General features: G+C 33.6%; 1 protein-coding gene across 1 annotated transcript; it reads left to right on the top strand.

The window, feature by feature from the left end:
• Positions 1-9510: 9510 nt before the first annotated feature.
• LOC133699725 (protein ANTAGONIST OF LIKE HETEROCHROMATIN PROTEIN 1-like) lies at positions 9511-11467 on the top strand. The gene has a single exon (XM_062123122.1). The coding sequence runs from the start codon at positions 9824-9826 to the stop codon at positions 11144-11146; it is 1323 nt and encodes a 440-aa protein (XP_061979106.1). The 5' UTR covers positions 9511-9823; the 3' UTR covers positions 11147-11467.
• Positions 11468-13279: the final 1812 nt, after the last annotated feature.

The following is a 13279-nucleotide window of genomic DNA, read 5'->3' as shown; positions in this document are numbered from 1 at the left end:
ATATATACATGGAGCAACCACTGGGAATGGCAGACTCACAACATCCAGAATATGTCTGCAAATTACAGAAGGCTCTCTATGGTCTCAAACAAGCTCCACGTGCCTGGTTTGATCGTTTCAGCACTTTTCTTCTTGAATATGGATTTATCTGTAGCCTAGCTGATCCATCTTTATTTATCTTTCATTCTGAACATGGCTTGCTGGTACTTTTACTTTATGTAGATGATATGTTGCTCACAGGATCTACAGAGGCCCTTGTCAGCAACTTCATTCAACTCCTAAGTGGCGAGTTTACCATGAAAGATTTGGGACCTATTCATCACTTCCTTGGAATTGAAATCTGCAAAACAAGGAGTGGACTCCACTTATCCCAGTCACACTATGCATTGATTATACTTGAACGTGCTACAATGACAAATTGTAAACCTATGAGCACACCTCTTGAAGCAAAAACAAAAACCTCCTTAACTAATATCCCTCTAGAAGACCCTAGCCATTTTAGAGGATTAGTTGGATCACTACAGTATCTCACTCTCACACGGCCAGACCTTTCATATAGTGTTAATTATGTGTCACAATTCATGCATGCACCAGCAATGACACATCTAAAAATGGTTAGACGAATTTTAAGATATGTGAAAGGGACACTTAACATAGGTCTACATTTTTCTGCCAATACTTCACTTGATCTTTTTGCCTTTTCAGATGCTGATTGGGCAGGATGCCTCACTACTAGACGTTCCACCACAGGATATTGTGTTTTTATGGGTAAAAACATCATTTCCTGGTGCGCAAAGAAACAACATACAGTATCGCGTTCTAGCACTGAGGCCGAATATCGTGCAATGGCCAATACAGCAGTTGAGCTTACATGGTTAACTTTTATTCTAAAAGATCTCCACATTCCAATGACATCTCCTCCAACACTCTATTGTGACAATCTCAGTGCTCTTCATATGACAATCAATCCTGTCTTCCATGCCAGAAGCAAACATATCGAATTAGACTATCATTTTGTGCGAGAGAGAGTTGCCCTTGGACAACTGATCACCAAACATATCTCCACTAATGAACAAGTTGCAGATCTCTTCACAAAGCCAATGTCAAAGGCAGCCCTCACAAGTTTTCAAAACAAACTATGTCTTCAACCCAAGCATAGTTTGAAGGAGAGTGTTAGCAGCAGACACTCTGACGGCAGTAACTATGGTGTGAGTAGATGGAGTGATAAGGTGACTCAAGAATATGGGAGAAATAAGGATGAACACTCACACTCTGCTGTCAGCAACATCCCCAGAATTAATGGATAAATGTTAGGAGAGAAAGAAGTTCAAAAGGCAACAAACTCTACCCAACATGGGAGTCTAATATGATAAGGAAACAGCAGCTACAGGAGTGATTGATATACATTCAAAATCTATCTATAGGAAGCACACAAGAGCAGAATTCTTATGCACAATGGAAAAGATCATCCACAAGGATAAGGATAAGACTCATCTTCCTTATCCTTGTAGATAAAGTAGAGATGTAATGTATACCTATATATATACATAAGAAAAACTCATTCTGAATGTAATTGAGAGAAAGGAATTATAGTGCTCACGTTAATAAAACAAACAACACAATTATTGTTGTTCTGTCCTCTTTCTCCAAAACAATCTCTCCAAATTCAATTTTTCTTCTCTCTCCTCTAACCAGCCATTTAACACATTCAAGGAAGTAGTGTAGCAAAATGAGTCACTGTTTCTTTCTATACCAGTGCATAGTTGGTCACAGATGTCACTTCTCTTAGGTCCATTTGCAAGTAATAGCTGGATGTGAGAATCTACTAGTTTATAGTCACATGGATTCTAATGCTATTGGTCAAGACTGGACTTCTTGGGTGGCTTTTATCCCTGTCATTGCTGGCTTGGCTGCAGAAAATGGCTCAACAACTAGCTTTATAATAAGTCAAATCAGTTTTTTCTCGGGAGTTGACTCTCAACATTCCCTCTCAACGGCAATTCTCTAGTGATGTCAACTATGTTGATGATCACGACATCACAGATCAACAACAGTATGTCTCCAACAATATTGGTTCAGAAGTAGTCTCCCAGTGTAGCAAGAGATAACCAACAGCTTCATTGTTAACCAATGAAGCTGAATATATAGTAGCAGTAATGGCAGCACAAGAAAGTCTGGTTGGATTCAGTTATTGACAGATCTTTACTACTGATTATTCACTACTGGAATCAATAGATTAAAATTTGCAGAGTTTCAGTCGCAAATTGGTTTGCCAACAAGAAAGTTGTTGTCTCGGGAAATTATTGGGAGCCAACACAACCTTTATACTATTCATATCCAGCTCATGCTTGCAACTCACACTAAAGAGGGAGCACGTATATGGAAGTATTTTGTGTACAATCTTTGTGTTGCACTCCGATACACGCACGTTATATTACCTGAAAAAATGAAGCACCTGGTGGCCAATTTCCTTTGGAAAGAAAGAATCTGCGGAGAGAGATGGATAAGAAATTACGTAAATATTCTACTGGGCTCTGTGAATTACAGAGATCAGACATTTATGGTAGTCTATGGAATCTGCCGGTGATATCAAATCAAAACTCTATAACACTCTAACAAAGCTGGATGTGCAAGGACTCAGGCTTGAGTCCCAAACCATTTGTTAAATAACATAATGCTGCTAACTCACTAAACTACAGTAAACTAGAATATGGTGTATAATACTGATGCACATACATTTCTTACTTGTCATTAAGTTGCATATTCTTTATTCTTTCTACCTACTCTCTTCTTGAAAATCCTATCCTATCCACCACACCAAGACTACTCGCCTCCTTGAAACTCCAGCATCCTTTTGATAACTCCGATTAGCTTTCTTTCTATCAAACATTCGAAAGAAAACCAACATTAATCACAATCATCTCATCTAATTGTTAGTATGGTATGTATAATTGATTATATATGATATTATTATATTGATGGTATGTATCGTTGATTATATTATTATATTCATGTAAATATATATTTTTTATTAATAAAAATTTAATTTATCTTTAATATTAGATTAATGAATCTAGAGTAAAGATAAAGTTCATGGGACAAAAATACTTTGTAAAGAAAATTATAAAGTTGTTATAATTATGAGATTCTTATTGCATCAAAACATTGTTTCTAAAATGTTCTTGGTCGATACTATCTTAAATATTGAACATTTATTAAAGCCATAAAGACTGGTACATATTATGTTTTTTTTTTATGAAATGAAGTAGTTGTTCTTATAAGCTGAGGTATAAGTGATACCTACAACTAATATATAGGTTTTTGTTATAAGATATGTACACTAAACTGACTCGCATGAAAATTTTATATAGAGAGATCACTTATATATATGGAAAGACTCACGTGACGGTTATATTAGTGATCTTTAAACTTGAGATCATTAAGTCATCTTATATAAAAAAAAATATTATGCTTTGATCTTATTATATGTTATCTTAATCGAGGTAATAAAATAACAGATATTGGGTATAGCATAAACTATGTGAAGGTACTTGAGTGATCAAGAAATGATTCATCACTTTAGATGCATTAAGGAGAATGTTTCATCTATTCTCAAATAGTATTGATCAGAAAATCATTGGCCAATGTGGAATGAGATTTGAAAAGTTTTCAAATCTTATTCAAACGATCAATGACTATTATGTAGAGAATAAACATGATTTAATATGATAAACATACTTCATGCTTTAATGTTAAATCAGAACATTATTGATGAAAAGATATTAATTCCACTGGAAAATTGATCACTAAAAGGTTAAATCAAACCACTAATAATTTTTCTAATATTTGGAGGATCATGACACATTGTTAGACGATGCACGTGATCTTCAAATATAAATTAATCAATTGTTAAATTGATAATAAATTAAATTGTTTAATTTATTTAATTAGAATTAGAATTTATATTTGGATTAACATATTAGGAACCTAATGGGTCACATATTAAGAAACATTAGTTAGAAATTAAAATAAGATGATTTAATTAAGTATGACTTGATTAGAAATATATTTTAGAACTTAAGAACTAGAATATAATTAAAACAAGGATTATTTTTCTAAATTTAGATAAATCAAGTAAGGACTTAATTGAGTTAATTTCTAAAATTATCCTAAATTAATATAAATAGATATTATTCAGGGAGCAAATTAATATTTTACCAATTTATAGGGTTTTTCAAATTTTCCTATAAATAATAAGTTATGCCTCTTATTTTAATAGTGAGGAGTGGTTGTGTGTTAGACAAAAAAATTACATAAACACAATATTAGAACTAATACTTTAGGCATAACAATCCCTCTCTCCTAAATCCTTCCTAAATAGGAATGTAAGAGATTTCTCACGGGTGGTTCGTGTGGATTATCACTAGAGGCTGGAAAATTGGATGGCTTATAATTTGTGATAACCTAACCTTTAAGAAATTATTTAAAGTCAAAGACAATTAGATCTTTAGGTAATAAATCCCTAAACAACTCTAGAACTATTTAACGGGATTCTAAGAACTCCTGAATAATTTTGTTTCATAGTTTCTATTGTATATATGATATTCGAGAACCCAATAATGGTATCAGAGCCATCGTTAAACAATTAGAGTTGTTGATTACATGTTTTAATTGTTATTAATGTTGATTTCAAATTAATTTTATATTCAAAAATTAATTTTCCCAAATGTAATTTTTCTCTTATATTTTTTTTTTCTTTTCAAAAATAATATGGTTATTGTTCTGATCAAATCAGCTGAATTTTTTCTAGATCTGCCTGGAAATTCAAAAAAAATTGGCAATGCCTCCAACGGCGGCACCAAATATGCTAGTGCACGCTGCTGTATGAGAGACAGCAGCTATGGCTGCTGCATCACCAGGTGCAGCACCTGGAGCGTTGTTGCGCCACCAGCAGGGACACCAAATTTGTTGGCACTCGTTGATGGCATGAGAGACAGCAACCATGGATTGCTGCCTAGCCAAGCACGGTGCCAGCAGCCTCGCGCTGCTGTGCTCCACCTAGTGCAGCGACAGCCTTGGTTGCCGCTCTAGGCATGATGTCGACGATGGTAGTGTGCCACTGCCAGCAGCTCCAGCAAGAAGAAAAAGAAGAGGCAGGATTTACGATTCTGCCTCTGCAGCTTCTTAGTTTTTGAGGGGCAAAATTATGATTCTACCATTGCAATTAATATCTAATTACTTTAAGTATTTTGGAGCTGAAGTTATGATTTTAACCTTTCATATATAAAATAATGATTTTATATTAAAATTAAAATTCTAAATTAAATTAATTATAAAATTAATTTTTCTAATTAGATTAGGATTGAATTAAAATATTTAATTCAAATTTTTTAGTTTTATGATATCCAAATGGGATTAGGTTTTATTTAATTATATAATATTTTGAAAAATAGTTTTTTCTAAAAGAATGAGAGTTTTTTAAGCCGGAAAATTTTATTTAATTAATCCTAAAATAGTTTATGATATTAATAAAAAATTTAATGTGATTAATTTTCTTATTAAATTTTGAAAATTGTTTTTTAAAGAAAATTTATCATATTTGGGAATCTATCAAATTTGATTTGATTTAATATTTCTAAATGTTAGAAATATTATTTTAAAAATTACACATAAAGTCAATAATTAGAATTGAAGTATGCAATAATTGAATTATGTATATTAATATGTTATTATGCATGATGGATGATTATGGACATTAAAGACCAATGTGATTGTATTTTTATTTGATGGTTGAATGATTGTAATTTTATTAAATAGAACATGTGTATCCTGCCTTATTTCTATTTCTTATTATGGGTTGTAATTATTTTCTCATCTAATTTTTCTTGAATGTAACTCGAGATTTCTTAATTAATTATGTAAATGTTATGTAATTTAGAAATATAGAAATTTAGATAGGAAATTATTTTATAATCCAAGATAAAAAAAGAAATGACAAAGAAGGCTATAATTGAAGTGCTTGCAATGGACTTATAAAAACTTACTATAGCTATCTAGGATTTGACCATCTAATTCCCTTTAATGGCTCGAGAGAATTAGTTTAGATATGTTCATAATTATCCAATTAAAATAGTATGCTAGGAGAGTATGTTTATATATAAATTATTATGTCTGAAATGTATATATGTTATGCTATGTTATATATGAGACCTAATTAATTGATAATAAATATCTCATTAATACATTAAGCACGTGTTGAGAACATAAATAGTTGTCTTTCAATTTTATATGCATAAAACCAAAGTTTTATATATAGGTAATTTTTTAAGTGACTCAAGGTTACTACTGATAGAATATGTTTAATGCTATAAAATTAAATTCTTCTTAATTAATTTATATAAATTGGATGAGTCACTCATGATCATATGAGGTTAGAAACATGAGTTAGGCGAAACATATATGATATGTTTAAGTAAAAAGTTGTTACCTAACTTATCTAGGAGTCACATAGAGATGTGATTGATAAACTATGTTATCTATATAATTTAATTTATTGAGTCACTTAAGGTCGGATAAATTAAATGAGATCCTAGCCCACTAGAAAAATTTAAGCGAGATCTCCTAAATTAATAGGAAGGGCTATTAATTTGCAATGAAATAATAAGACCTTATCTAAATTTGGAATTAAAATATGTATGAATGAAACTAATACTTTTTATCTTATATAAATAGGTTTATGGATCAAAATAAGTAGTAACATATTCCTACGAAGCATACTTGATGCTAACAAATTAACTGGACCAAATTTCTTAGATTGAAACCAAAATTTAAGAATTGTTCTCAAGCAAGAAAATAGGTTGTATATTCTTAAAAATCTAATTCAAAATGCCCTTGCTGAGGATGCTAAAGATAAAGTTAGGAATGTTGATGACGATGAACAGACTGAATGTTTGATGTTAGCTTGTATGTCACCTGAACTTCAAAGGCAACATACGAATATGGATGCCCATACGAGAAGACCGAGACTCAAAAGAGAATTAATAGAGATAACCACATTTATAGTTTGGATATGTTGTGGAGTATTGGCTCATTTGGAGAGTTGGAGTATGGTGTTTACTTGACATGTTGTTTTGTATAGTTTCTCTTTGAAATGGAAGTTGTTTTTGTACACTTAGCATTGTGGGTTGGCTTTGTTATTGGTTGTATTGAAGAGAGCGATGTTGTTCATGTATGGCTAAAACAACGTTGTAGAATACTTTTAGTGTTAAAAGAGTTGTTTGATACCTAGATGAGCTAGAGTCCATGTTGTATAGAGATAATCATTCTCTTGTATATTGGAGTTTTATCAGTCATAGAAATTTTTTTATAGAAATTGAAAAGGAATGGAGAATCTTTTTATTTAGGTTACCACAAACAACGTCACTGATGAAGTTGAGGAAAAGCTTCACAGAAAAATGTTTGACTTTCCTCAGGCTAATGAGATCTAAGCCTAAGTTGTAGTTGTAAAACAAATCTTTCATGAAAACAAGAGACAGTTTAATGCTTAAGTCAATATTTAATTTTGTTTTACAAGTGTGAAGTGGGTAAAGATTCAAGAAGATGAAAAATGTTAGGTTTGGCAAGAGTAGAGGATTCTCTCTCAAGATAAAACACATAAAAGTATCAAACTCTCTCTCTCTATTCACTTTTTTCTATGATCACCACCTACAAACCTAAACTAATTTTGGCAGTGAAGGGTTTTTTACAAGTAACAATTGTCATCCATATAACAATCATCCTAAAAAAAAAGCTCAGATTCAATGTAGTGAGTTCCGAGCTTCATCACCCTTTCAGGAGAAACTAAAACACCATTCATTTCTATATTTTCATCACCACAAAAAACAGTTATCAAATCTGACATGAGAAGATGGAGACTTCACTATATTTGTTGTGGTTATTGGAAGACGTCTCTCCTGTCATAACACGCCCCGTCTGAAAACACCTTTCAATTCTACATTCTCATCTTCATTGCAAAAGCTCAGCATATCTTTGATGTGGTTAGTAACATATGAGATTATAGCAGTTAGGGTTTAACTTGTTATTTAGAGGAAATTAATTTAGTTTTATTTTTGTTATATTTAGACTTCAAGTGTTATTTAAACTATAATGACAGTCTTATAAATAAATAGAATTTTTTATTATTTTTTTCGTCAATTCTCGAGGATGCAGAGTGTTACATGATTTTAAAAGTTTATGATGAAAAGTATAATATTTAAAAAATTGGTTGCAAAGTGAAATGAAAAACTAAATTATAGGATGATTGGAGTAATTTTCCTTTAAATAATTGTAATAACCATAGAAATCAAATTGGTTTTCTGTTTAGTCTAGTACATGTCAAATGAGAATCCTATCTAATTCTTTTTTTTTTAGATTTAATATGTCATCGTGTTCATTAAATTAATGGTTCAAGTACTGCAAATATTATTGATTTTCATGATGGGGAGTAAATTATAAATTATTTTTTTTAATTTTATGAAATGAGTTAAATATTTTTTTAGTTTTAAGAATAAATAATTAATGTTTAATTAGTGTTAACCACAATTGATTTTTTAAAAACTTTTAGAAGATATCTTCTTCTCTCGTAATCTTTCCATATTTTCTTCTATTTTTTAAATTAAAAAATTCATGAAATTCATGAATATATCAATTACAAATAGATTTTAAAATATAGAAACTAATTAATTATGTTTAAGAGTAGAGGGATGATTTAATTTATTTTGCAAAACCATAAAGATTAATTTATAATTTACTCTTGATGATGGATGATAGTATTTGCGTGCATTAAAATCATGTATTATATTCACAATAAAAGAAATTTCAAGCTAATATGATTTCAAGTGAGAAAATAACAGCTTAGTTGATTAGTATTAGAACGTTTATCTAACTCTTAACCAAGAGATTTCTTGAATATTAAAACCCATCCCTCATATTCCTCAATTCTTAAGAGTTTCTATTTACAAGAAAAGCATCCATTTTACCTTATTAAAAAATAAAAATAAATAATAGTTGGTTTGCAATTTCTTTTTATTAAAAACCTATAATATGCTTATTTTATTTTTTATTTTTTACCCAGACATCCTCACATCTTTTCAAAAAATAAAACTAGTTTTATTCGAGATTTGTGACTATTCCTTCTAATAAATACGTTTCTTGAAAATTGAATTTGTATTTTCACCCTTAGAAGAATATAGTAATGTCTTAACCGTTAAATTAATATTTTTTTAGTTTATATATTTATCTTTTTTTATTTGATAATAAAAAATATGTAATAGTATATTAATAAAGATTAAAACTCTTTCTCGAAGATCTTAAAAGAAAGAAATTTCACGTTAGTCCGGTGCATTCAAATTAATTAATTAAATAAATCATCGATCATATTTTTAAAATTAATTCTTTACTTCTACAATATAATTTCACACGCAAAAATAAACTGTGATCAATCAAACTTTCTACCAAAATTAGTATAGTTTCCTTCCTTACACAAAAAGAATAACAAGCCATGGTGGGTCCATGCAGAGGAACCAGTTTCGCTATCGCTTAACAAAGCCAATCCCATGGGACTGGTCTGAGTTTCTGACCAACGAGGGGTGACTTCACCGGAACCACTCTTAAAGGAAACGTTTCCGGAACTGAAGACCCCACTTCACAGCCTAACTAGTCCTAATTTCCACCCTAAATCATCACCTTCTCTTCCCTCCTCTGTCGCCTCCACCACTTCCACCTGAAATAGATCCCGTACCCCCTCCTCCCTCTGGCGAAACCCTAAATCTAACCACAAAATCCCATGGATGAATCCTTCATGTTAATGCTCTCAAACCTCCTCCACCTCCACAACGCCCTAGACCCATCAACCCCTCTCCTCTCCTCCCCCTCATCCTCCTCTGCCTCCTCCCCTTCCTCCCTCCTCTCCTCCTCCTCCCCTACCCCGCTCCTCTTCTTCACTCTCGCTTCCCTCCTCTCCTACCTCGCCTCCCAAAAAAAACCGGCCTCCACTAAACCCCCCTCTTCCACCTCCACCACCGCTACAAACCCAGAATCCTCCTCCTTCTCCGTCTCCGCTTTCCGGGCACTCTCCACCGAACACATCTGGTCATTAGAAGCTCCTCTTCGCGACGCGCAGTGGAGGACACTGTACGGGTTATCTTATCCTGTTTTTACTACTGTTGTTGATAAATTAAAACCCCATATTACTGCTTCTAATCTTTCTTTACCTTCTGATTATGCTGTTAGTATGGTTCTCTCTAGATTAGCACATGGGTTTTCTGCTAAAACACTTGCTTCGCGGTATTCTTTAGAGCCTTATTTGATTTCTAAGATTACTAATATGGTTACTAGATTGCTGGCTACTAAGCTTTACCCTGAATTTATTAAGATTCCTGTTAGTAGACGTAGGTTGATTGAGACTACCAAGGCATTTGAGGAGTTGACTTCTTTGCCTAACATGTGTGGCGCTATTGATGGGAGTCCAATTAAGGTGAAATGTGGGGATAATGAGGGGAATGTGTATAAATGCCGGTATGGATATTCCTCAGTTTTGTTGCAGGTTGTGGCAGATCATAAGAAGATGTTTTGGGATGTGTGTGTGAAGGCACCGGGTGGAAGTGATGATGCTAGTCATCTGAGGGAGAGTTTGCTGTATAATAGGCTTGTTTCGGGTGATGTTGTGTGGGATAAGGTGATTGATGTTAGGGGTCATCATGTTAGGCCGTATATAGTTGGGGATTGGTGTTATCCGTTGCTGTCATTTCTTATGACACCCTTTTCACCCAATGGGTCAGGGACTCCAGCACAGAATTTGTTCGATGGCATGTTGATGAAGGGGAGGTCTGTAGTGGTGGACGCTATTGCATTGTTGAAGGGGAGGTGGAAGATTTTGCAGGATTTGAATGTGGGTCTTCATCATGCTCCACAGACAATTGTTGCTTGCTGTGTGTTGCATAACTTGTGCCAAATTGCAAGGGAACCAGAGCCAGAGACTTGGAAGGATCCAGATGAGGGTGGGGTTCCAGTGAGAGTGCTTGAGAATGAGAAGTCTTTTCATTATTTTGGAGATAGCTTGAGGCAGGCGCTCACTGAAGATTTGCACCAGAGACTTTCTTCGAGATAGATTTATGATCTGATGAGAGTTTGTTTTCAAGCCTTCACTTCTCTGTAAGGATAAATTCTTTAGTAATTCTAACCCGGTTTAGGTATTTTGTGGGTTTTCTTTTGCTTATCTAGCCTTCTTTGGAAAGTTTTAAATGTAAGTTTTCTGCATCAGTGAACTCCACATGTAATCAATTTTCTGTACTTTACTGAGTGAGCTAACTTGGAATTTCAAATTCTCTAATCAGAGAGAAGCCAGAGAACCTTAGTTGGAGGTATCAGTACTTTTGTTACATGTCATTGTTGCTTCATAAAATGAATGTATGTTTTCCCTCTTGTATCACCGGTGGTGTTTTCTCTCGTCTTTTATTTGAGATCTAGTACAGTGTGGTTGATGCAGTGACATTTAAATGCAGACTTCGAAGTTTTGATGAGAAAGTCAGCACTTTCGATCAATTTTTTTCATTGATCAATGAATTCTTTGTTGTGTTTATTGGTTATTAAAATAAAATTCTTATAAGATCATATCTTTTATTCATTTATTATTGGAATCTTACGGCAGCCTTACCTTCCCATTAATATATTGATTTCTTATTCATTGATAGTGTTTGCTGTTTTGATGCATTGCTGAAATCATGCATCAGTCCTAGATATTGATCCTAGGTGTTCATATATATATATATATATATATATCCTCGATGTCATCTAGGGGAATCTCGTTTTTCAAATTAATGAGCTGATGTTGCCTTGCTATATCTTTTACCAAAGCCTTCAGGTAAGGTATTCCATCGCCAAATAATAACAAACTGTCATGGTTGCTCCATTGAGGTGCTTACTATTTTTCATGGCGATAGTTTTTTTGTTTTTTCCTGGCCAGTAGAGGTCTTGGGGATGCTGCGAGTCTGCAGCAGTGGAAGATGGCTTGTTTGCTATGGGATTCAATTTCTGCGAGACTGTTTAACTGAAATCGAATTATATGAATGGTTCCGGTAGCCTAGCAGTTGTTTTGCTCTCTTGACTGGTCAAGTTTGATTCTAAATTTTTTCTTCACGCCATGGACCGTGAAATATTGGTTTTGCTCGTAATCAGAGCAGGATATCTGATGTGGAACTATAAAGCTAACATTGCAACCACTGGGAAATTACATAAATCCACCAAATCCTAGTGATTCCTTTCCATTGCCTAGTTAACAGCATTAATGGAGGGAAGTTAGGGTGCAATTCTCACAACTGTAATTATTGGCGTTAATCGTGGCATTGCGTCCAAAGAAGAATTAGATATAAATCTTGAGGTAGCCACTTTGAGCCATTGAACTATATGGCCCAATTGAATGAGAAGAAATGCTTCAGAGAATGCTAGCGCGTCAGGAAGGCGCCACAGGGAGAATGTCAGCTTCCGCATCTGCATCTCCTTTGATCTAGCAAACCATTGTTCAAACTATGAGATACCAGCAAAATATCATAACCAATGGCTGAAGAAAAGGTCATGTAAGTTAAGACCAGGCCATCAAGATGCCTTTGAGGCGGATGGATACAAGCAGCCTCAATGTATATTTTCAAAAGATAGGTGTTAGATATCTATAATACATCTTGTGTGAAATACGTTGATGACCCGGCAGCCAAACCTTGACGACCGGGCAAACCTGGGATGGATCCATGCAAACCTTGACGACCCGGTAGCAAATTTCAAATTATATGAAGAGGATTGTTTGAGAAAACTAGGAGGAAAAAAAACATGGTATCATATGGCTATTCTTGCAATGTGGGGAAAAGAATTTTACAGTTGATCGCTATAGTTGTTTGGTAGAGTTAATGAAAAAAAGCAAAACTATCCCTGCTTGTCCCCAAAACCTTCTATAAAATCGACGTCAATATTTAGTACGACCATAGTTATCCCTGCTGAGTAATTCTTTCAATGGATTGCTTTGTTTCTATGAAAAAATCAGTCCTGATACTTTTTATACATGCAATCCAATCCGGAGAGGATTTGTTGCTCTCCCAAAAGATGAAGAAATGACATGTACTATGCAGGTTTTTCGATTTGGAGATCGTGTAGAGACTAACCAATACAAGATTTAGGCAACATTCGTGGAGAAGGGATTTCTTCCATATTCATATTGTGATGATGAGTCCTTGGTCACTTTGAATGGAGTTAT

The sequence above is a fragment of the Populus nigra genome, chromosome 7 (assembly GCF_951802175.1).
Source record: "Populus nigra chromosome 7, ddPopNigr1.1, whole genome shotgun sequence".
NCBI lineage: Eukaryota > Viridiplantae > Streptophyta > Magnoliopsida > Malpighiales > Salicaceae > Populus > Populus nigra.
This window is presented reverse-complemented; position numbering and strand designations above follow the sequence as displayed.

Excerpts from the sequence above, each read along its gene's own strand:
- LOC133699725 (XM_062123122.1), top strand. The coding sequence starts at position 9,824 with ATGGATGAATCCTTCATGTTAATGCTCTCAAACCTCCTCCACCTCCAC.